Consider the following 23,407-nt stretch of genomic DNA (forward strand, 5'->3'; position numbering starts at 1 on the left):
CCCCAGGGAGAGGGTGGAGTCTGACCAGGGAATTCCTGGGAAGCAAAGAGGATGTGTGTGTATAGGCCTGCCTGATCTGGAGGGGGACAGAGATTCTTTCAGAGTCACCCCCAAGCTGCTCCCACGCTGGAGATGGAGGCAACTAGAAGGAACTGGAAATAGGAATAGCCTTTGGCATCCCTGAGGCAGGGTGCTCCAGTGTACAGTTGGGGAAACTGAGGGCCCAGTGCCTACACATGGGAGCAGATCCATATACTCGGAGACACAGGCTGGGAATCAGCCTGAGGACCTTCCTTTCAGCACCCTCCCGCCAGAGAGAACTTTGGAGGCAAGATGTGACTCCCGACCTGTGCAAGGAGAGAGGGAGGAGGTTTGCGAGCAGAGGGCCCACCTCCTAGGGATCTTCGTGAGTAGGGAGCAACACCTGGATCACAGGCCCCACTGAGCCACACTCCGGTGCACTTCCTAAGGATGGACTCACAGGTGCCAGGGAGGAAAGTAATCTTCACGACCCTCGGGAGAGACAGAGAATCTGAGCCCCACAGACGAGGTCCGCAGCCTCGGTGAAGTCTGTCCTCGACCTCCGTCCATTGTCCCCAGGTACTACTGATCCCCAGGGGGCACGGTGGAGGCAGTGGCAGGGTGTCTGGCAGAAGCCCGGAGTCTAACCCACTCCGGCCAGCCTGGCGCTCCAGGGGGCCAGGGCGGGCGGAGAACTAGGCGGCGGGAGGCGGCGGCGAGGGGAGCCGGTGGGCGGGGGCGCTGACGTCAGACCCGGGCCCGGGCGCCGGCGGCCGCTCCCCCGCCACATCCTGGTGGCCGCGCTCGCAGCTGGGCCGGGCCGTACGCCGCGCAGCCGGGCAGCCTCGCGCGCAGCCACCGGGGAGCGGGCGAGGGTCATGCGGCGGCCTTGAGCGCGCCGGGCCGGCGCCGAAGAGCGCGCGCGGCGGGCGGGCGGCCGAGCCGGCGAGGAGTCCGCGCGCGGCGGCCGAGCATGGAGCTGAGCCTGGAGAGCCTGGGGGGCCTGCACGGCGTGGCCCACGCGCAGGCGGGCGAGCTGCTAAGCCCGAGCCACGCGCGCTCGGCAGCGGCTCAGCACCGCGGCCTGGTGGCACCGGGGCGCCCCGGCCTAGTGGCCGGCATGGCGAGCCTGCTGGACGGCGGCGGCGGCGGCAGCGGTGGGGGCGCCGGGGGCGCGGGCGGCTCGAGCGGCGCGGGCGGCGGCGCTGACTTCCGCGGGGAGCTGGCGGGCCCACTGCACCCGGCCATGGGTATGGCCTGCGAGGCTCCGGGCCTGGGCGGCACCTACACGACGCTCACGCCGCTGCAGCACCTGCCCCCGCTCGCAGCCGTGGCGGACAAGTTCCACCAGCATGCGGCGGCCGCAGCCGTAGCCGGAGCGCACGGCGGCCATCCCCATTCGCACCCGCACCCCGCCGCCGCGCCGCCCCCGCCGCCCCCGCCGCAGCGCCTGGCGGCCAGCGTGAGCGGCAGCTTCACCCTCATGCGCGACGAGCGCGCGGCGCTCGCCTCCGTGGGCCACCTCTACGGGCCCTACGGCAAGGAGCTGCCCGCCATGGGGTCGCCGCTGTCGCCGCTGCCCAATGCACTGCCGCCCGCGCTGCACGGCGCCCCGCAGCCCCCGCCGCCGCCGCCACCCCCGCCGCTGGCCGCCTACGGCGCGCCGGGCCACCTGGCCGGGGACAAGCTGCTGCCGCCCGCCGCCTTCGAGCCGCACGCCGCGCTGCTGGGTCGCGCGGAGGACGCGCTGGCCCGCGGGCTGTCCGGAGGCGGCGGCAGCGGCAGCGGCGCAGGCGGCGGGAGCACCGCGGGGCTGCTGGCGCCGCTGGGCGGGCTGGCGGCGGCTGGAGCGCACGGGTCTCACGCGGGCGGCGGCGGCCCGGCCGCGGGCGGCGGTGGCCCCGGGGCGGGCGCGGCGGCGGAGGAGATCAACACCAAGGAGGTGGCGCAGCGCATCACCGCGGAGCTGAAGCGCTACAGCATCCCGCAGGCCATCTTCGCGCAGCGCATCCTGTGCCGCTCGCAGGGCACGCTCTCCGACCTGCTGCGCAACCCCAAGCCCTGGAGCAAGCTCAAATCGGGCCGTGAGACCTTCCGCAGGATGTGGAAGTGGCTGCAGGAGCCCGAGTTCCAGCGCATGTCGGCGCTGCGCCTGGCAGGTAGGAGCTCAGCGCGCACCGCCCGACCCTAGAGGTCCTGCTTCGGGGGGCTCCCTAGCACCAGGCAGTGCGTCGGCGGAGAGTCCCGGCCCCCTCCCGATTCGGTGGCCTGGCACTCCGCCGCCCGCTAGGGACCCCCTTGCAGGAGGTGAGAGCGCGATCTTCGCCCCTGTCCGTCTGTACCGTCACCAAAAGGGGGGAAAGGACTGTGCCGCCGTCCCTCCCCTACGGGAGTCTACACTCCCGCTCAGTCCCTCCAGGAACTGGGAGTGGGGTCCCTGGGTCCCTTCAGACTGCTGGAGGACCCGCAAGTTGCCAGCAGGGTCCTCATTGTGTGCGATGTGTATGTGTATGTGTGTGGCGTGTAGGGGGTGTGACCCAGACGTGCCGCCGCTCTCAGCTCGGAGTGCCACCCCCTCCCCCCGAACGGCCCCTCGCTGCGCCTCCCGCTCCGAGGGCAGAGTGTAGGAACCGTGCACCGAACACCGGCGCCTCCGCAACCAGAGCCGGGCCCGCGCTCAGCCCCCGGCCCCAGCGCGCGCTTCTTTGTAGCTGGGCCTCCGCGATCGATAGCCCCCTCCCCCCTCCGGCCGCTGGCAAAGGTCACTCGAGAACGGGCGGGGGAGGGGCGGCCCCGGGGACCCGCGGCCCGGAGGCCTTCACACCCCAGCCGCCCCACTGCCCTCCCCGCGCGGTTGCTCCTGGCTCGAGTGCGCGCACCGAACCCGCCTCTCTTTTCCATTTTGTGTTTCTCTCATTTCTACTCTCTCTGTCGGGGCAAACTGGTATCTATTTCTTTGCTCGATCCACGTTTTCATTCTTCCTCCTCCTCTCTGTCCTGCTCCCTCTCTACCTCTCTCTGCCTCCTCATCTTACTCCCACTGATGCTCATTGACCCCCTTCTCCCTCCCAGCTGACAAGAGCAGGGTCCACACCTGCCCCTAGCCAGCCGGCGCCCAGGACCCCGTCTGCTGAGTTGGGGGGGATGCAGGAGAGCTCCCACTCTCACCGTCGTGGCCTGGCTCGGGTGGGGGAGTCTTTTCCTGGCCACTCCGGGGAGGGACTGAAGCCGCCCCAGCCATGGGGACAATAGCAGCCCCAGGCACCTGATCGATCGCTTCTGTGCACAGGGGCGAGTGGGGCTGGTTGGAGCTGGCTAACTCAACCAGCCGACCCTGGAGCAGGGAGGATGGGAGGGAGCAGGGGCCGTGTCTGCAGCCTTCTGCTGTGAAGACTGGGGTGCCAGTGGTGGGTGGAGAGGGGTCCGTGTTATTTGTTTCCTTCCCTCAGGCAACCTGGACAACCTGGGGACCCTGCACCTACATGCGTGCCTCAGTTTCCCCTCTGCAGAGCGAGGTGATTGAGCCTCTGATAGGCTTCCTTCATCCTCCACGTTGGGGAATAAATCCTCCTTTCATGTGGCAGGTGACCAAGTGCGTGGGGAGGTTGCCATGAAATGTTAGAAATGGTGTCAGGAACCTGGGTGGTCTTGTTTGAGGACAGGATCCACTCTGTCCTGCCCCACCCCCCTCGTGACACATGCAGTGACACAGGTATGTTCACAGGAGACACTCAAGCACACCAATGCACAATCATGGCCTGCCGTGTGTGCGTGATGCAGGTGACATTAGGGAGCAGGCCAAAGGCAGAGTTCTGACACCACACATACTAAGCGGCCCTTGTCGAATGGGGTCACTGGTGAGGTCTGACTTACCGCCACTCACCACTCTCGCCACCTTTGACCTCCTCCCCAGCGCATGTATTTCGGGGACATTGTGTCTGACACACGTGTACACAAAAGACACACACCAGTTTCCTTTTTTTTTATTCCACTGTCACAGCATGTAAGAAACAGAACCCATTTGTGGCATTCGAATGGCACATTTCCGGGCCATGCAAGAGATTGATCAGGGCGTCGTAGAACGGCAAACCTCAGGGGAGAAGTCCCCGTGGGGGTGCTGCTGTGGGAGAGCAGCGCCTAGCGGGCAGGGCAGGGGGGCGGGAACTAAGGCCGAGCTTGCATCCCGGCCGGCCCTCCCTGACTTCTGTGGCAGCAGAGAGCCTCCTCGCCTCTTTGAGCCTCGGTTTCCCCATCTGGACTGGGACTCAGAATAGCGACCGTCTGGGGGCCCCTAGGGGAAATGCAGGGGATGAGGCAGGGCCTGGCACAGGCTCAGATCCAGGGGACACTGAACCGCAACACCCGGCCTGTTGCGGTTGTTTCCCCAGGCCCCTGCCCACTCTGTGACCCTGCCGCCCGCCTGGTCCGCGCACCGGGCCCTGGGCACCTGCCGCACCTTGGGCGCGCTCAGGACCGCGTCCAGAGCGCGGGGCTGGTCTTAGAATGTTAGAGGTGGCTGGGCCGTGGGGTAATTAGGAGCCGACCGGCCGACAGGCCTTTAGTTCCGGTCGCTGCGCAAATGAAAAGCGGTTAAGTGGCGGCAAATCGCAGCGGTTAGGGGGAGGCGGCCTGGCTCATTCCTACCCCACGCGCCAGCCCCGCACGCGACAGCCTAAGGCGCCTCCAGGCCGCCGACCCTCACAGTCCGACCCCGGCAGGCCGCACTCACCGCCCTTCCTCCTCCCCAGTCCCCATCCTGAGCCCAGCGAAAGTTGCCCGCCATCCCCGGACCGACTGGCAGCTCCGCGCCCCAGGCCCGCCCCCGCGCGCTTGCGGGCCTCTGTCTCCGGCCTTGCTTCTTGGCCCAGCAACTGTGGGCGTCCCGTCGGGGTGTCCTCCCCACCGCCCTGGACCAGGAGGCGGTAAGGACGGAAAAAGACACACGCAGAGACAGGCAGAAAGACACAGAGGTAGGTAGGGAGAGATACAGTGGCAAAAACAAAGTGAGAAAGGCAAAGAGACAAAGAGGCAGAAAAGGAGACGGGAAGCTGGAGGTGAGGGCTTCCAGCAGCCGCTCCTCAGCTGGAACCTGACAGCTCCCAGCTCCTCCACCTCTCTCCCTCCCCAGGAATGAGGGACCGTTTAAGCCAGTTCAGATAATGAACCCACTTTACAGACCACCGAGCCAGGGCTGAAAGCGACGCACTTGCCGAAGCTGCACCGCAGGGAGACGTGGAGCCGGCAGTCCTCTGGCGTTGAGGACTGAAGGGGGATTTCTTTCTTTTGAAGCACCCAAGAAATCTGGCCAGGTAGACCTCAGGGTTCCCCACTCCGTTGCTCCCAGACCTGTCTGTTCTTTGTGACTCAGTTTACCCATCTGTAAAATGTGTGCATTGGGGGAGACAGGCTCTGGTTCTGAATTCTGAGATTCTGGGGACGGCCCATCCTGCAAGGCCCCAACCCCACTGCCCTGGTGGGGTCTCACCCTGCTCCACCCCCAGGGTCCTTAGAGTCCCACAGCTTCCCAGCCGCCACCTCTTCGAAGCCCTCCCTTCGAAGACTCGGTCTCAAACGGTAATTACGGGAGAGGGGCTGGGGGAGGGGCTGACGGACTCCTCTGCGGGGGCGGGGTGGTCGATGAATTCGAATTACCGGCTCTAATTCATCACCGCCGCCTGGTCGATAACTTCGGCCGTCTTCAAATATTGTTTAAATTGCAACTCCGGAGGAAAAGTATTTTTTGTAACTGATCAGAAAATATATATAAAATATCAGATGGTGGCGATTGAAGGAAGGGTCCCCTCCTCCTGGCTCACTAGTGAGCCCGGAACCCAGAATCCCTGAAGGATGAGGGAGACAGTTGGTGGGGGAAACTGAGGCAGGGAGGGAGCCATTTCTGGAGCTGAAGGGGGTGGGCACAGTGAGGGCAGTGACCGGTGGCTGGGAGTCTGGGGGGGACGGTGATGGAAGGGGAAAAGACACACCAGCTGCCCCTCCCCTCAGACTAGGACAGGCCTGTCCCCCACCCATCCTGTATCCACCATCAGGTGTTGAAAAGCTGGCGGGCAGGTGGGGTGGGGGCTTTCCTAGACTGAAGAGACTCAACTCAGAGGTCTACTCTGGGAGGACCACTACCCATCCCTCATAAATGCTCTGCCCACCCCCCACCAAAGGCCAATGTACCTTCTGTAAAACTTGACCTTAAACCAACTACAAGGGCCCACACCCCTTACAGACCCTATAGAAAAGACATCCCAGCTGAGAACTGGCCTCACCTGGGTTCTATGACTAACTCATCCTGGTCAAGGGTCTGAGTCTCAGTTTCCTCATCTGAGAAATGGACAGAATCAAGTGCCACCTCCGAGGTACTTGTTGAGGTTTTTCTTCTCAACCTGTTCCCTACCACCACCACCAGAACCCCTGAGGACACATTCACAGAACCTGCACCCTGAGGCCACATTGCTTACTCACCCTCACCTGCTCACACCCACATCTCCTAGTCTGTAGGGAAGACCCGGGTCGCCACCGGCAGCCTGTGCTTCGTGGAACCCACAGAGAGTGGGCAGGGGAGCTGGAAGGGGGTCTGGGACCCAGTGGGGACACTGCAGACCTCCCCCCTGAGAAACAGGGAGTAGGGGGAGACTGTCTGGTGCTGTGGGTACCAGAGCCTTGTGGGTCTGGGTACAATGCCCAGGGGCCTTCATACCAGCCTCCCATTCTAGAACACAAGCCCCAAGTGGGGTGGTGCCAGCTCCCTGCCCAGGTTCCGTGATTCTGGCTGTCAGATGGGGAGGGGGCTGTCTGGGGTGCCCAGAGCCCTCCCTCTCCCCTAGGAATAATGGACTGTTTAAGCCAGTTCAGATAATGAGCCCACTTTACAGACCACCAAGAAAGGGCTGAAAGGGACGAACTTGCCGAGGCCTCACAAGCAGGGAGATGTGGAGCCAGCAGTAAGTGGGGCTTGAGAGGCTCAGGCTCCTATCCCACTCAGGGCCCAGCAGAGACAAAGGCTGGGAGGCGAGCTCAGCGGACTGAGGCCAGGACTAGGAGGAAGGCTCTCCAGGTTACATCCAGGTCCAGCTTACAAACACTTGGGTGATGCTTGGACCAGGAGGGACGGCCTGCACTTTCCTCCTGATACAGAGTTGGACAGACTCCTGCGCCCACAGGAGACCCCCCATGGACCACCAAAGACCCTCGAGGGGGGAGGGGGGGGTGGAGGTCGAGTCCCAGTGTCCTCCTGCTGCACACAGAGCCACCTGCTTCTGCTCCTCCTGGCTGCCGGCCCTCAGGGGGAATTTGGGGCACTGAATGTCCAGCTTCCCTGGACCCCAGGTCGGAGAACTCCTTCTTGCCTGAGAGACTGGACGGTCACCCCCACGTGGCAGAGAAGCACACAGAGATACTGGAGCTGTGCTTTGGCTTCTTTATTCTGAAGTCTCCTTAGCTGAAAATCGTAGGGCTCACCAAGACATGGCCATTTTCCCTCGCCTCCCCCGCCCCCCGACGCCCCGCCCCTATCAATTATCACCACTCTAGTCGGAGCAACCCACCTCTGGCCGCCGCCTCCTCCACTCTGGTCTCCAGGCTCCACCCCCTCCCCTGGAGTCCTCTCCGCTGCTGGAGTGGGCTCGCCATTCCTCTTCTTAAAAAACCATGCCTGGTCGCTCCCCAGATACCAGAAGTGGCGGCAACTTTCTGTTCTGCCTCAGAGCGGGTGGAAACACCAAGGACAAAGGCTGGGAGGCGGGAAGCCAGAGCTGCTGTAAAGATGGAGGCCGGGCCCCTACGGCTGGAGTCTTTGTGTGTAGCAGCGAGTTCGGCTTAACCAGGGCAGCTCAGGCTGGTTTGAATCAAGTTTTTAATTAAATATGGCCCTTGATCAATAAGGAAGGCTGTGCTCCTAGGGGAGGGGAAAAGCTGGTCTGGAGCCAGGACCAGCCTGGGAGACCCATCTGACTTTGGGGTGTCCTGGGGCACCTGCGGCCTCAGTTTCCCCTCGGCCAAATAGGTGTGGATGTGAGTGGGGCCGGTAAGCGGATGGGGCCAGGATGTGGGTGGGGCCAGGATGAGGGTGGGGCAGGGTCCCTCCTGCCGCTGTTGTCTTGCCGTACGGATTGATGTGGGAGTGGGCGAGGGGCTTAGACCTAAAGAATCACACGCACAAAGCCACAGAGTGGCAGAAGGAAACAGACCAGTAGGGCGTCCATGACTGGCGCGGGCCGCCGGAGAGAAAGGACGGAAGTGTAGACGTGCCCGGGACGCAGTGTAGACGCGCATGGGGAACTCAAGCGGAGATGCAAAGGAACGGGGATGTGAGGGTAGGTCCTCACGGGACACAAGTAGGCGCCCACGTCCACGCTAGGACAAGAGAGCGCAGTCTTCGGCTCAAGTCGGGTCTGGCGATCCGAGGCAGCACCGGGCGCTGGGGGTGTGGGGAAGAACCCGCTTCTCTCTCCTGAAACTGCTGCGAGCGGCCAGGAATTATTCCTGGACCCCCAGCTAGGCCGCCTGACCACTTCTCCACACCCGCTTCCAGGCAATTGCTGTCCCACCTTACTCCCTAGTGCTGGGGGCTTGGGAGAAGGTCGCGTCCGCGAGCGGTGACGGGGTGGGCAATTGGGGGCCTGGTGCGGATACAGCAGTGTTCATGCTTCTCTACGAAGCCGAGCGCATCCGCGCGCGCCCTGGGGAGGATGTCAGTGCCTTGATTCCTACTGCCCCAGGCCGCCGCCGTCCTGCAGTGTCGGCCAAGCCCCCGAGTGCAAAACCCGGGCCGCCGCGTTCCGCCGTTCTGTCCCCGGCGGACGTAGAATCTCCCAGACCCGAAAGGATCTAGCGTGTACCTGCCTTCCACAGCTCGGCGGGAGGTGGACGCGCGCGGCCCGGTGTAAGGAGACCGGAACCCTAGCACTGCACACCCGCGGCGTCCCAGCAGGGTCACCGGCGGCGCTCGCGTCCCACCACTGCGGGAGGGGGGTGGGGGGGGCGGTGAATCACATCTCACCCAGCGGTAGCGATAACTGGGTTCGCCTCCCTCCCGGCCCAACCCAGGGCGGCGTCTGACTTGGCGCGCTCCACTGTGCGCTCGCTTGGAACGTCGGGTCGCTGCGCCTGGAACGCAAACGGTTCAGCGCGGGGGGACACGGGGCGCTCCCAGAGAGGCAGGCACGGGCCGGCGGCAGCTCGGGCCCGTGACCGTGGACGAGGCGTGTCCCCTGAGCACTTCCGTTTCCCCAAATGGAGACTAGAATCCGCAGTTGGTCGGAGCACAAAGCGGATAAAGAAAAAAGCTCCTGTGTGCTGGGGAACCTCGACAAAGACCCTGCTCACTCCCTCCTCCTGCCTTCTGCCTCCCCAGCCTGTTCTTTTAAAAAAAATGCTGTTTTGGTTTTTTTTTTTCCCCAAAACAGCGGACACATTCGCCAAGTCCTTCTTTCTATAAATTCCAGTCTCTAATTCTCCTTCTAAAGAGAAGTGACACTTAATCCAGCACCCCTTATGCACGTTTTCTTTTTCCTCTTCAAAAAAAAAATACCACCGAAAGACCACCCACCCCCACTCCCCCGCAGTTCTCCTGTGCTTCTGCTTCCTGCCACGGAACATCCACATCAGGAAAGAGAGCGCCTCGGGGGTCCTTTTGCCAGCTGCGTAATATTCTCTTTGGCCGTTCCCTCCTTTCTTCAACCACCTCCCCGCCCGGTGGACAGCTGGGAGGTTTCAGGTGGTTTGCGGTCTGCCCCAGGCCGCAGCGCGCACGTGCACCGCCACCATTTCGCTTGTGAGTTTATCTGTGGCTGAGTTTCCCAATCACCGAGATGCCGGCTTCCCCTACCCCTCCCTTTTCTGCGCTTCCCCCCACCCCTCCCTTTTGTGCGCTGGCCTCTCTACGCTTTTTCTTATCACCGGTTCCTTTCCTGTCATCTTTTTCAAATCCATTTCCAACTGCTGGCCGCTGTGACTGTTAACAGTTTTTTTCTTTTTTTTTTAATAAAAGCTCTGTGTGCACACTGATGCGGTTTGCCGCCCCCCCCACCCTCCCCCGTAGTGCCTGAATGGGGAGGGGGTTAGAGGCGTGAGAGTTGCCCCTGGACACCCCCAGCGTCCCCCACCACAGGCGTTGCAACCACCAGATGGAGCCCCCCTTACCCCCCCCCCCACCAGGGGCAGCCCAGAGTCCAGTGGAAATGCTCATTTCTCTGATAAGTCTTTGAAAGGCTCAGAACTAATTTGAAAATGCGGCCATTAAAATCCCATCAGGGGAAGAAAAGGGGGGAGGTATCGAGGGAGGGAGGGAGGGAGGCTGGGCGACAGCCAAGGTGGTTCAGATGCTGGGAGATGGGAGGTGTGGACCTGGCAGGCAGGGGAGGAGAGGACAGAAGGACAGAAGGAGCGGGTGTGGAGAGCCGAGATGCAGCAGAGACAGAGGGGGCTGTTGAGGCTTCCAGAGGGTCCTCGGTTTCCCTGGAGATGACTCTGCCCCCCATCCATGAGAACCTCTTACTGGGGACCGCAGGGATGCAGGGTGTGTTACGAGGATGGAGTTATGAATGTGCTCAGCTCCCCTCCTAGTGGCTCACCGTGTGACCTTGGGCAAGTCACTCACTGTCTGTGGCCAGGGGAGGCCAGCGGGGGATGCTGAAGGCAGACAGCCCAGTGGGGACAAGCCACCAGGTGGGTGTATCAATGTGCCCCACATCTGGGGCTGGGCAGCTGGTGGCCCGGGCGGGATGTGTCGCCAAGGAAACCAGTCATCATCCCAGCCGGGGACTTGGCTCCGTATTGAATTGTCTGCTCCAAGAAGCTGAGCTGAGCTCAGAAGGTGGCCGGAGGGAGGGGACAGCGACTCCAGCTCCTGCTCCCACACCCCAACCTGTGCCCAGGTAGATGGACACTGTGGGGTACAGGCTTACGGGGCCAGGGGGGCAGGGGGCAGACAAGAGCAACTCTTTGGGGACCTTGAACACAGCACAGAGTGTAACACAGGGACTGAGACAACGCTCCTGGGTCGCTGATTTATGGGGCCACCGTCTGGCTGTTGTCCTATCCTGTCAAACCCAGCCTTTCTTGGCGGGTGTCACCCTCCTAGTGTGACCCTGGCTTCTGCCTCGTCTCCCTGGGCTTCATTACGCCTCTCCCCCGTTGTCCCCAGATGTCATGCTCGGCCTCATATTTCACCCTCCATGCCCAGATCTGTTCCCACTCAGCCAGCCTCAGGTCTTCCCCTACAAATAGCCCACCCACACCCGCCTCCACCCCCGCTGCACATTGGGGCAGCCATGGGTCTCCCTATATCTCTGATTGTTTGGCTGGCATGTCATCACATCAGATCGCGGTTCCATCAGGCGGAGGCTGCATCCATCTTACTCACTGCTTTCCCCAGCAAAGCTATCCAAGCAGCGCACACAGTAGGCGCTTGATAGGTGTGTGGAGAAAGAGCTAGTGAAGGGAGGAGTGACGGCTGCAGGCCCACTCTGGCCTTCGTTTGGACTGCTGTACGGTGGGACCCCCACCTGCATGGAAGGATGGGGACATCAGGACCAGGGTCATAAACCACGGATTGTATGCAAAGGGCCACTTGGCCCCCGGAGCCTGCTGACCGGGAAGGAGAGGGTGGCGGTGGCGGTGGCAGGGGGGCAGCTAGCAATCCCAGGACAAGAGCAGACAAGAACCACCCTAGGGTCTCGGTGGCCCATCCTGCATTCTGTACACTCAGACCCCCTGGGCTCAGGGCCACCCACACTGGCTGTCACACCCAGAAGTCACATTATGCCCTTGACTCTTCACACAGCACCCTCCATCTGATGTCCACGCTGTGTCCCCTTCACCCCCCAGGCCAGCTGCAAGCCCAGGTCACGCTGAGGTCTGCTGGCCCCTGGGTCTTCCCCTACTGCCCACTGACCAACCACATCCTCTGAGCCTTCCCACACTGTCCCTCCCATCCACCCATCACACCCACGGCTCTGCCTACCATCATAGGTCACTTGCTGTCACTCACACTTGGGGTCTGCTCTGCATGGACACCCCCCCAGTGCAGCAAAGCGCACTGCACACACCATCTCCCCCTCAAACCTCTGTCCACCTGGCCAGGCCCTGTGCATCTTCACACAGGCACACCCAACAGACAGGGACAGACAGCCCACGTGGTCAGCTGGCTGGGCTAGGGATGGTCCCGGACAGGCATAGCGGGACCACTCATTCTCCAGGTCACCCTGGTGGACCACAGCGGGCCTCTGGAGGAGGAAATGGAAGGAGGAGGGAGAGGAGGAGGGAGGAAGATGCTGAGGAACCTGAAGGGGAGGGGGACACTGGTGGGAGAAGGGGAAGGCAGAGAGGAGAGAAGGAGAGGGGCTGTCTGGGGAGAAGGAGGGGGAAGGCGGCAGGTGTGGGTCAGACCGGAGCTAACAGGTGCAACCCCGACTTCCCCCAGTCGGGGCCTGGTTCTCACCATCCACTGAGGGGGGTGACTGAATCCAGGGCCCCAGCTTCTCCCTGGCTGACTGCAGACAGGGTGCTCTGGGGGTCCCACTGCCTTACCCGGCCCTCCAGGGCAGTGGCCACGAGGTCTCCCTGTGCAGGGTCTTCCAGTCTGGCCTGGTCCCCCACCACCCACAGTGGGAGGGGCGTCAGTCAGTGGACAGACACAACCAGTCCACAGCCTCCTGTGTATCCACTCTGTGCTGGACATCAGAGGCTTCCCAGGGAAGGGAATTGGGGCTCTGCTGAGGGTGAGGGGAAGAGTTTCCTGGGGCAAGGGCCTCAGAGGCTGGGCCTTAAGGGATGTGTAGGAGTTCTTTGGCTGAGGCAGCCCTACTCCGAATCGTGGCCTCTCCATCTCTCCCTTCTCCAGGAAGACTCCTGGGAAGGTGCTGAGGCTTGAGGCATGTCCTGAGGTGGGGAGGCACTTCACAGCTGCACTGCAAATGGGGGCTGGAACCTAGCCCCTCCCCCACACCCCCAGACAGGAGCTGAGAGTCTCAGCTCAGTGCCATTACCCTATTCAGGACTTTCCCAGCTAAACCCGTTTGCAGAGCCTGGCAAGGCAGGGCTCATGACTAAGACCATTTTCCATGTGAGGAAACAGGCTCAGAGGTGGGCACCTGGCAGTAACCCACGGGCTCCTGGAGGTGAGCAACTTCCTAGAACGGCAGGAGGGACAGAGGTGCTGTGGGAGCAAGCCTCAGAGGGTCTGAAATGAAGGGGAACTTGAGGGTGACCCCCACTCTGTTCCCCTTGCCATCGCCGCCTGGATGCAGCCCAGCCTGGCTGACCCTGCTCCCCGGAGCCCGTCCTGTGCTGGGGCGGAGACCACTGCCTACTGCCTCCTGCCGGTCACAGCGGGGAAACTCGGGTCTGACCGACAGAAAAGCCCACCCTTAGCCCGTGAGGGGCACCCTAGGAGCGAGCTAATTTGGAAAGAGGCCTCTTCTGTATCCCCTTGGATCGCCTCTGGGACTCCCAGGAGCCAGCCCCAGAGACCCCTCATCCCTGGACTCCAAAATGACTGACAGCAACGAGGTGGGGCCCCTGGATGCTCTAAAATCATGGAATCTGGCTCCGAGTATCAGAGTCTCCATCCCTGAGATCATGGAGGGCAGAGACGAGAGAAAGTTGGAGCCAGAACCCTCATTCCCTGAGAGAATGATAAATACTGTCAGGGGAAAGGGAAGAAAAAAGCTGAGCAGGGAGAGTTTGCAGAATTAAATTGGAGAGGGGGGTCAGGATGGTCCTCGCAGGTGAGGTGAGAGCTTTGAGGGAAGATGAGAAAGAGACGAGGGAGCCATGCGGAAACGTGGGGAAGAGCAATGCAGGCAGAGGTGGCAGCCAGTTGCAAAGGCCTGAGGTTGGACTGTGCCAGGGGTGAAACCAGTGTGGTTGTGAGGCTGTGAGCTGAATCGGGGCAGCAGGAGGACATGAGAACAGAGAGACGGTGGGGATAAGGGGCTGAATGAGATGGAGGGGGCAGATAGCTGACAGCACACTGAAAAATGTTTGAAGGAGGCAGAGGGTCCCAGTTTTGCAGCTGAGACTGAAGCTGGCCTTGTAAAGGAACGGACTCCCCCGGGGTCCCAGAGAGACAACCCCCCCGCCCAAATCCCACAAGCCAGCCCAGCTGGCTCCTCCTGTGCTGTCATGGCAACCATGGTTAGTGGTGTGGGCCTGAGTCTGGAGCCCGCCCCCCTGTCCCCCCCACCGCAAGCTGGGAAGCCCTGGTAAGGGGACTGGGCTATGTACTCCCTGTGCTAGTCACATACAAAGGTGAGCCCTATGATGGGGTTTGATGGTACAAGTGAGGATATTGGAGGAGACAGTTGTGGAGGTGATAAAATGGATGGTGTTAGGAGTGCAGGTGGAGGAAATGATGAGAGCAGAGGTGGTGTTGATGGGGTGATGGAGGTAGACTGTGGACGGAGGTGGTGGTGTTATAGGTGGCGGTAACGGTGGAGGAGGAGGTGATGCTGGTAGAATTACTGGTGGAGCTGGAGGTGATGCTGGTATAATTGGTGAAGGTGGAAGTAATGGAGGTGATGATGGTAGATGGACACCATGGTGGTGGAGATGAGGTGAGGGCAGAAAAGGCAGCGATGGTGGAAGCAATGCAGGTGGAGGAGATGGTGATGGTGGAGGTGACAGAAACAGAGGTGATGGAGGGCATGATGAGGTATAAGCGACTCTGATGGGGGAGGAAGAAATGGAGGTGGAAGAGTCACAGGGGGAGCAGGTGATGGTGGAGGGGATGGCGGAGGAGGCTTTGTAGGCACTCCACAGTGGTGGTCCCCAGGGGAGATCACTGTGGGAGAGGCGGCCCTACAAGTGGCAAGGCAGCGTCTGGGGGCGGTGGGTGAGGAGGCCCCAGGCTGCCCCACCCAGCCGTCTGTCTTCCCCAGGGCTACTTCCTGCTCAGTCCTCTCACAGCCTCTGTTTTCACTTCTGTGAAAGGGGCCCATTCCCTGTCCTCTCCTCCTCCTGGGGCTACCTCCAGGGACTGCAGCGGTTTGGGGGCTGGACTGGGGTGATCCTGAGTGCTGGAAGGGATACTGGTGGGCGGAGGAGGCCGCTCTGGGCCGCCTCCCCCACCCACACTGACACCCCCGCGGGGCCAGGGGCCTCCAGGCCGGCGCCGCTGGGGGCTGTGGGGGATGAAGCGGTGACAAAAGCTGCTCGCGGTAAACAGCTCCGACTGGAGCCCGGATCGATCCGGGCTGTGAGGAGCTGTAATTAGATTGAACGCCCAGGAAGGGGGTGGAGAGCGGAGCCTCTTTTTGCTGTGATCGACAAAATGCGAAGTTTTTTCACGACTCTGCTGTGGCTGGCCCCTCCCCCAGCCTCTGCCTCTGAGGCCCCCACTGGCTCTGGATTGGAGAAGAGGGAGGTGGGTGAGGAAGAGGTGACCCCCTCCCATCTGCCAGTCAACCCTGGCTCCTGTCCTGTCCCTGCCAGGACTTGCTGGGTGACTGGGGAAGTGGCTTACCTTCTCTGAGTAAGAAAGAATATCCTTGCCTTATGGAATTATCTTAAGGATGAAAAAAAAACAGCACATGGAAGGCCCTGGACGTGTAAAGCTCCTGCAGGCTTTCTGAAAAGTGTTTGTCTCTCTGCCCTTCCTATAAATGCATGTTGAATTTGTGAGAACAATTCTGAGTGAGTGAATGAAAGCATGAGTGAATGAATGAATTGAAGGTCACAACAGGTGGCAAGAATGTAAAGGCCTGGGCTGAGTTTTGACTCTTCCCTGGTGTTCCTGCCTGAGATCCAGCTTTTCCTTAAAAGGATGGAGATGTGGCCTCCTCTTGTGAGCTTCACAAGCTGGCCAGTTCCAAGGAGATGACAGGTCAAGGTGGTTCCTGGTGCTTCCTTTCCGTGTTTCTTTCTTTTAAAATTAATCCTTATGTTTAATTGAAGGATAATTGCTTTACAATATTGCATTGGTTTCTGCCATACAGCGACATGAATCAGCCATAGGTATGCATATGTCCCCTCCCTCCTGAACCTCTCTCCCATCAAAGTTTCTTTATGCAGATAAAACGAACAAATGTTCCCTCTCCCCACTTTGTATACAAAAAAAAAAATTTACAAAATGTACATTGTTCGTCTCCTAGGTTTTACCTCATACAGTACTAGGATTGCTGTCTCCTTTCTTGTACAGCTGTTTGTTCTTCCAGGAATTTATGGTTGCCTATCACAAACTCTCCCACATCCTTCAACAAAATGCAAAACTAACACCTGTTAGGACATCTCCCCTTTCTGCTTCTGTTGATGCACCAGCTCTGATCTGGGGCTGACCTCATGTCCTTGATGCCTTTGTCCTGCTTTCAGGATCTCCCTTCCTCGAATGGGATACCTCTTTTCCTTTCTTCTAGGTTGAATCACATTTCCTGAATCCCACATCTTCCTTTTTTTAATTTACTTCCTCATGTTGATAAACCATGCCCTCTAATAGCTTTCTGAGAAAAGAGTGCACAAAAGTCAACTTTTGGAGACCTTGAATGTCTGACTATATCTTTAGTCTACCTTCATGCTTGAGTTTGACTGGGCACACAATTCTAGCTGAATATAGATTTTGCTCAGAATTTTGAAGGCATTGTTCCACTGGCTCCTAGCTTTTGAGAAACCTAAAGCCACTCTGATTCTTAGTTCTCCAAATGGTAGGTGGCTTTCCTCTCTGGGAGCATTTATCTTCTTTTCACCCTGGGTCCCTGACATTTCACAAGGGTGAGCCTCAGGGAGTCTTTCTTCATTCATTGAGCTGAGCATTTCATGAGCTCTTTTAAACTGAATTCTCATGTCTTCCAACTGCTTCTCAGGTGGTGCGGTGGTTAAAAAAAAAAAAAAAAATCTGCCTGCCAATGCAGGAGACACAAGATATGTGGAGAATCCCATGGACAGAGGAGCCTGGCGGGCTACAGTCCATGGGGTCATAAAGAGTTAGACATGACTGAGCGCGCGCGCGCGCGCGCGCACACACACACACACACACACACACACACACACACACAGAGACACACATTATTCTAATCATATTGATATAATTTGTTTGGGCTTCCCTTTCTCTCGTTTTGGATGGCTTCTTGCTCAAATGACAAACCTGCACATTCATCCTCAAACTTTGTTATCATCTTTCCCTCATTTTCCATCTGCATCCACTTGTATTTCCAGGGATATTTGCTTTATGTTCCAATTCTTCTTCTTCTTCTTCTTTTTTTTTTTTAAACTTTTTGGCCATGCCACATGGCTTGTGGAATCTTAGTTCCCCAACCAGGGAATGAACCCGGGCCCTTGGTGGTGAAAGCAGAGTCCTAACCACTGAACTGCCAGGGAAGTTGCTATGTCTCAATTCTTACATTGACTTTATTCCTGCTATAATATACTTAAATTCTAAGAGCATTGTCTGCCCCTTTCATGGTCCTTTCTATTGAACAGCATCCGGTTCTTGTTTCATGGATACAGTATTCTTCTCTTACCCCTCCCAGAATCTGACTTCTAATTGCACCCGTCTTATCTGTTTCTTCTGAGACCATCAGCCCCCAGTCTTCCTCCCATTTTTCTCACTTTCTCTCTCTCTCCTTCATTAGAGGCTTTTTCTGAAAAGTCCAGTAACCTCTGCCTGCCACTCTTATTTAATTATGAAACCTGAAACAGCCAATTAGAAGCACTGTGTGTTCCAGGTCAGAAGAAGCCAGAGAAGGAAGTGGTGCATCAGTTCAAACAGAGGGGGGGAGCTTGGTGGGGGAGAGGGGGAGCTGTCGTCACTGAGAAATGAGCCACAGCACAGGGGACATTCATTTATTTTTTACGGACGTGTGTGGACATTGATCTGGCATGTCATCTGGTTCAGACTGTTCCGGAACCAAAAAAAGCCAGCTTGGTATGTGGTCCCAGCAGGCCACCAGGGCTGGCAGCAGAGATCTGCTAGTACAGCCTGTGCCACCAGCCACTCTGGGGGTGACGGAGTCGCTGGGGCAAGTGGTTCGTGGGAAGGCAGGATGGGGTGGTGTCCACCACCCACTGTCCCTGACTGGTGTGTGGACAAGGAATTGAGACCCTGATGGAGTTTTTGCTGATGTCGCCAGTCCCCAGGTGGAGGTAGCCAGCTTTAGCTGGTGAAGATCATGTTTTCCACCCACTGGCCCCACAGCATTGAGGGGAGGGGCCCACTTTGGAGCTGGTGCAGGGGGGAGCATGACCATAATCTCCACCCTAGCTCTACCACTCTGAGATGCTGTCACTTCTCCTTTGCAAGCTTCCACCCACCACAGGGGGCTTCCCAAGTGGCTCAGTGGTAAAGAATCTGCCTGCAATGCAGGAGATACAGGCAAACATGAGTTCGATTCCTGGGTTGGGAAGATCCCCTTGAGAAGGAAATGGGAACCCAGCCCAGTATTCTTGTCTGGAGAATCCCATGGACAGAAGAACCTGGAGGGCTACAGTCCATAGTGTCGAAAAGAGCTGGACATGACTGAAGTGACTTAGCACATAAGCACTGACCATAGGGCGCCCTCCTATGTCTTCCCCATCATCTGGGCCACCTGGCTCTGGCAGAGGGAGGGTTGGTCTTGCAATTCCCCCTCTCCAGAAGTTCCCTAGGGGACCTGAGGGATGCCAGGCCTTGGTCTCAGCCTGCTGGTGGAGGGAGGCCAGAGTAGGGGCTCAGAGATCAGAATGAGACCAAGTGGATGACCATGTTAGCTGAATTCTGGATCCCTAAGCTGATCAGGCCTCAGGTCACCAGGGAACGAGGCTTGGATTGTCACCTGTCTTCTGAGACCCTAGTTGCCCCATCATTCCAGGGGGATGTTCCTAGAGTTTGTGATCCCACTCCCCCCCCCCCCACACACACACCCAGCAAAGAGGTACTAATTAACCAGTTCTTTCACTCAGATCTACACTGAGCCAAATAACTCACATGTAGAAATTCTGGGTCATTTTCCCCAACATCCCCCAGGTGTGGGCTGCAGGAGGGAGGGCAGAAAGCTACCAACATTAGTTGTACTCTTGAGGTCAGGATTCTTGGGTGGTGAGGGGCAGTTTGGGGACATGAGGCTGGGAGGGGGTCAGAATGCAGAAAGGGTATGGGAGGGCGTGACGACCCGTGCCTGTGGAAGTGTGCTCACACTATGTCCCCTTCTTTGTCTCCCCTACCCCCCCATCTGCCTCCTTTGTCTGTTTCCCGCCCACGACTGTCTGCCCCCCTCTCCTTCCATTACTGGTGGTCTCTATCGACCTACCACCTTCTTGCTGCCTCCTGCTCTCTGTGTCCCCTTGTCTTTTTGGTCCTGTCCCCGTGTCGTCTCTCCATCTCGCGTTTCCCGCATTTCTGTGTTTGCTGATGTCTCGGTGCTCCGGGACACGTGGCCTGTCTTCTCCCGTCCGGCCGCGCGGTGGCGCCGCGTCCCTCTCGCCCGCCCGCCCGCGCTCGCCCGCAGCCTGCAAGCGGAAGGAGCAGGAGCAGCAGAAAGAGCGCGCGCTGCAGCCCAAAAAGCAGCGCCTGGTGTTCACCGACCTGCAGCGGCGCACTCTCATCGCCATCTTCAAGGAGAACAAGCGGCCCTCTAAGGAGATGCAGGTCACCATCTCGCAGCAGCTCGGCCTGGAGCTCAACACCGTCAGCAATTTCTTCATGAACGCGCGGCGCCGCTGCATGAACCGCTGGGCCGAGGAGCCCGGAGCTGCCCCCGGGGGCCCCGCCGGCGCTGCCGCCACCTTCACCAAGGCCTGAGGCGCCCCGGCTGCGCGCCCTCCCAGCCTCCACGGCCCGGGCGCTGCCTGCCCCCGAACCCACGTCCCCCCCACTCCCCCTGCCGGCCCGGAGACCCGCCCCAGGGCGCACCTGGAGGGGCTGCCGTCCGGGCCCCAACACCCAGGGAAGGGACGCAGCACACCCCCAGCCCAAGTGCACAAAAAGGGTCCCCCCTCCCTCCGTCCCCATCCCCTTCAGGCCAAAGGAAGCCCTCCACCCCACCCCACCCCCCCAGAGGGAAAGGGGTGACAGAAAGGAGCGCCCCGGCTCCCTTCAATTCAGGACGCCCGGGGGGCCTCGAGGAAAACCAGGGCTCACGTGTCGTCCCGAAAGCGGGTCAAGAAGCACATACTAGAAACAGAAACCGGGTAATTTCAAAAAGGAATTTAAAGAATAGACACTCCTTCGCCAGCTCCCGCCCGCAGGAGGGAGGCAGGAAGGCTTCGTCTCCAGCGGTGCCCCACGGACCCTCCCCCAGAACTCAGCTCCTCCGAAGTCGCCAAAGCCCACGTGGAGCTGAATGCTCACGCCGCCCCCTCCCCCCACCAAGACCACCCCCGGTCCGCCGGCAGAACTGCCCCCACAGCCAAGAACCCAGCCGCCCCTCCCGACGGCCAGGGTTCCTTGTGCCAAGAATTGCCTGCCTTAACGTCTGGGGAGGGGCCTGCCTGCAGCCGCTACCGGTGAGTTCCCATCCCCACCCAGTCCCGGACCGGAAGGGACGGCAGCTCAAACAAGCGGGTAATTCCAGAGGCCTCTGTCCCAGCATCCCTCTGTCCGGGATGCACTTTACCGCTACGCACCTTGATGAATGATGCGGGGAGAGACAGACCCCAGGCAGCGGAAGAAAACACCCAGATTCCACAGAGATGCGGGCCCCGGGAGGGCAGGGGCGCACCTGAGCTCCTGAGCGCTGGGGTCGCGGCGCCACCCTCGGCTCGGAATCTTCTGGAACCCGCCCCACCTGCCAGCGCTCCGGGCTGCGGCGCTGGGCCTGCAAGGGCGCACTTGTGCTCCTGCCTTTTCTCCAAAGAGAGAAAGAAGAGGATGAACAAGGTGGAATCTGCTTGCTCTGATTTTTGCCAAAAGAAAAAAAAGACAAAGGGGAAGGAAGGGTCAGAAACGAAGATAAGCACGCCCCCTCCCCACTCCCGCCTCCTCCAGGTGACCTCCAGGATTGGCCGGCAGCTGGATCCCAAGAGCCTGCTCCCCGCCCCCCCAGCCGGGGGTTCAAGAGCCGGAGGCTAGAAGGAGCCTCTTCCCCCACCCCAAACCCAGCTGACCCCGCCGCCTCCCAGGGAGGTGGCCACCCCCTCCCACCTTTGAGAATGCAAGAGACACTTCTAGTGAAATGCCCCTCCCCCTCCCCAGGTAAATGCTACCTCACTCAAATGCTCATGTCTGTGATTGGAAAAATCACGCCTGATACCAAAGATTTTCCCTCCCGAGGACTTGTGCTGGATGCTAAGATTCCCTCACCCAGGTAGCAGGTGTGAGCGAGGGTCTGCTTTGGGGCCCCGCTCTCCAGGTGCGCCCCCCACCCCTGTCCCCCACCAGAGAGAGCAGAGAGAGATAGAGAGACAAAGAGAGAGAAAGAAGAGAGTGAGAGAGAGAGGGAGGGAGAGAGGGAGAGGGTGGCGAGGTCGATGAGTGCCTTTTTCTTGAACCAAAGACATGTGTGATGTTCTCTCGTCCTTATCGACTCGCTGTTCTCCCCGCTTTTCAAGCAAGCAACCGGATCTGAGTGATGCTTCTAGAACCTTTGGGTGTTGGGGCAGAGTCCTGAGAGTCCCCGTTTCCCGCTCGGCAACAAACTCCCCCCCCGCCAGACACACACATACACACTCCTGTGCGCACGCCACTCACCGAGCTGGGGGCTGGGGTCTGGGTGGGCTCAGCTTCTCCCTCCGCCCACTAGGGGCACGTGGACCCCACTGGCTGGAGCACCTGCCAGCAGGGTTCAGGGCTTCTCTGCAGGTTAAGTCACTTGCTGGTCCTGCATTCACGACCCAAAGGTCAGAGGCCAGGGCCTGGGTCTTTCCCCTGCTGGACACTTAGGAATTGACCTGGGGCCCTTCTGGGGATCAATCCCTTAAGCTTCACTGACTCTGGTCACAGATACGTCCCTCTCAAACACCCTATGACATGTGCACACTTGTGCTTCGGCACACACACCATTTACCTCCTGACACCACCACCCCCACCTGGCCAGGCCCCCTCCCCCAGTCCCCCCCTCCGCTCGACCCAATTACCCAGCCGGTTGTCACACACCAAAGACCATTCTCCACCCAGGGAATGACACTTCCAGCACAGCTCCTTCGAGCCTTTGACAATTTTCTCTGAAATACCTCAAGATATTTAATGTATAGTTTATGTGATTTAAAAAAATCCTTAGCTAGTTTTTGGAATACGTGACTTGAAGCTTTATACCGTTAAATTATAATTTTGCAGATGATGGTATGTCGTTTCTTTGGTGAGTTCCATGGGAGACGCGGTGAATGTCAGGGGCGGTCAGAGGCGAAGGGCCGAGGGAGCGTGAGCGAGAGAGTCCAGGAGAGCGCGAGGAAGGACCAGCGGCGTTTACAGATTTCTTATTTCAATGAGTCCTTTAGGAAAGAGAGAGAGAGAGAGAGAGAGCGGGGTACCTTTCTGTTCTCTGGCGTGTTTTGTTTCTTGTTTGTTGGAGTCATGTCTTATTAGACTATTTATTATTCTATGTGTTCTGTGTTCAAATGTAATTTAAGGAAAAAAAGGAAGAAAAGTGAAAAAAAGACGCAATGGAATTTGATTTGATGCATGACTAATGTACTTTTTCTTGAAGATGATGTACTGGGCGGGAGGGTGGGGGGTGGGGCGGGGCCACGCGGGGGCTAAGCCCCAGGATTCTGCGTCGCATCTTGTGTTTCATGCCCCAGGGGGCGCTGTTCGGTGCTCCATGGCGCTGCTCTATGCTACTTTCTCCCTTTCCAAGGATCTGTGTCCAGCCGGCGGCGCATGGACGTGCCTCAGGTGGGGAAGGCAGGCGACAGGCACTCAACCTGCACGCCCACGTCTCCACCTCCTGGCGCCGAGTCCCTCCGGATTCTGGTCCTGGGGCGCCAGTGGGCGTCACTGCCACCTTGGGTCCCCCACTTCCCCGCCCCTGGGGCCGGTTGGGTTTCACATTAGCATGAATTCCCAAGTGTCTTGTTCAGAGGAGTCAGACAATCAGCCAATTTGAGTCATGTCGCCCAGGGTGGTGGGGGGCAGGGATGTGCCCCAACTTCCCCACATCCAAAGGACCCTCCTGAAACAACCCCCACCCCCCCCCAGGCAGGCACCTGCCCTGCAGGAACTCCACCCAGACACCCCAGCCTCCTAGGGCCTGTCCAGGCATGACTTCACCTTTCTGTCTGGCCTGGGAGGTGGGTGGTGCACCTGTGGAGCTCCATTTCCAGCCCACAGTAGGACCCTAGAGAATAGAGGGTACCCCCCAGAAATCATGGAAAGGGGCTCTGGAGCAGTCTCCTGGCCTGGGACTCCACTTCTGCCTCCAGGCCCCATACTCCCACCAGGGGAGAGCCTAGTTTCTAGGATAGGCCCCAGATAAGGGGGGTGGGGTAGCCACACGCTCTGAAAGTCAGAAGGTCTGAGTTTGGAGGGCTGGGC

The 23,407-nt window shown here is 59.3% G+C and overlaps 1 protein-coding gene across 1 annotated transcript; it reads left to right on the forward strand.

Moving 5' to 3' along the window:
• Positions 1–994: 994 nt before the first annotated feature.
• ONECUT3 (one cut homeobox 3) lies at positions 995–19,738 on the forward strand. Its single transcript, XM_065935282.1, has 2 exons — positions 995–2,180; positions 19,446–19,738. Exons 1-2 carry the CDS (start codon positions 995–997, stop codon positions 19,736–19,738), a joined length of 1,479 nt encoding a protein of 492 aa, XP_065791354.1.
• Positions 19,739–23,407: the final 3,669 nt, after the last annotated feature.

The sequence above is a fragment of the Muntiacus reevesi genome, chromosome 1 (genome assembly GCF_963930625.1).
Source record: "Muntiacus reevesi chromosome 1, mMunRee1.1, whole genome shotgun sequence".
Taxonomy (NCBI): domain Eukaryota; kingdom Metazoa; phylum Chordata; class Mammalia; order Artiodactyla; family Cervidae; genus Muntiacus; species Muntiacus reevesi.

What these genes read in the sequence shown, in the direction of transcription:
- ONECUT3 (XM_065935282.1), top strand. Translation starts at nt 995, where the DNA reads ATGGAGCTGAGCCTGGAGAGCCTGGGGGGCCTGCACGGCGTGGCCCAC. An exon ending in GTCGGCGCTGCGCCTGGCAG is followed by an intron (nt 2,181 to 19,445) that starts GTAGGAGCTCAG and finishes GCTCGCCCGCAG; the next exon opens with CCTGCAAGCGGAAGGAGCAG.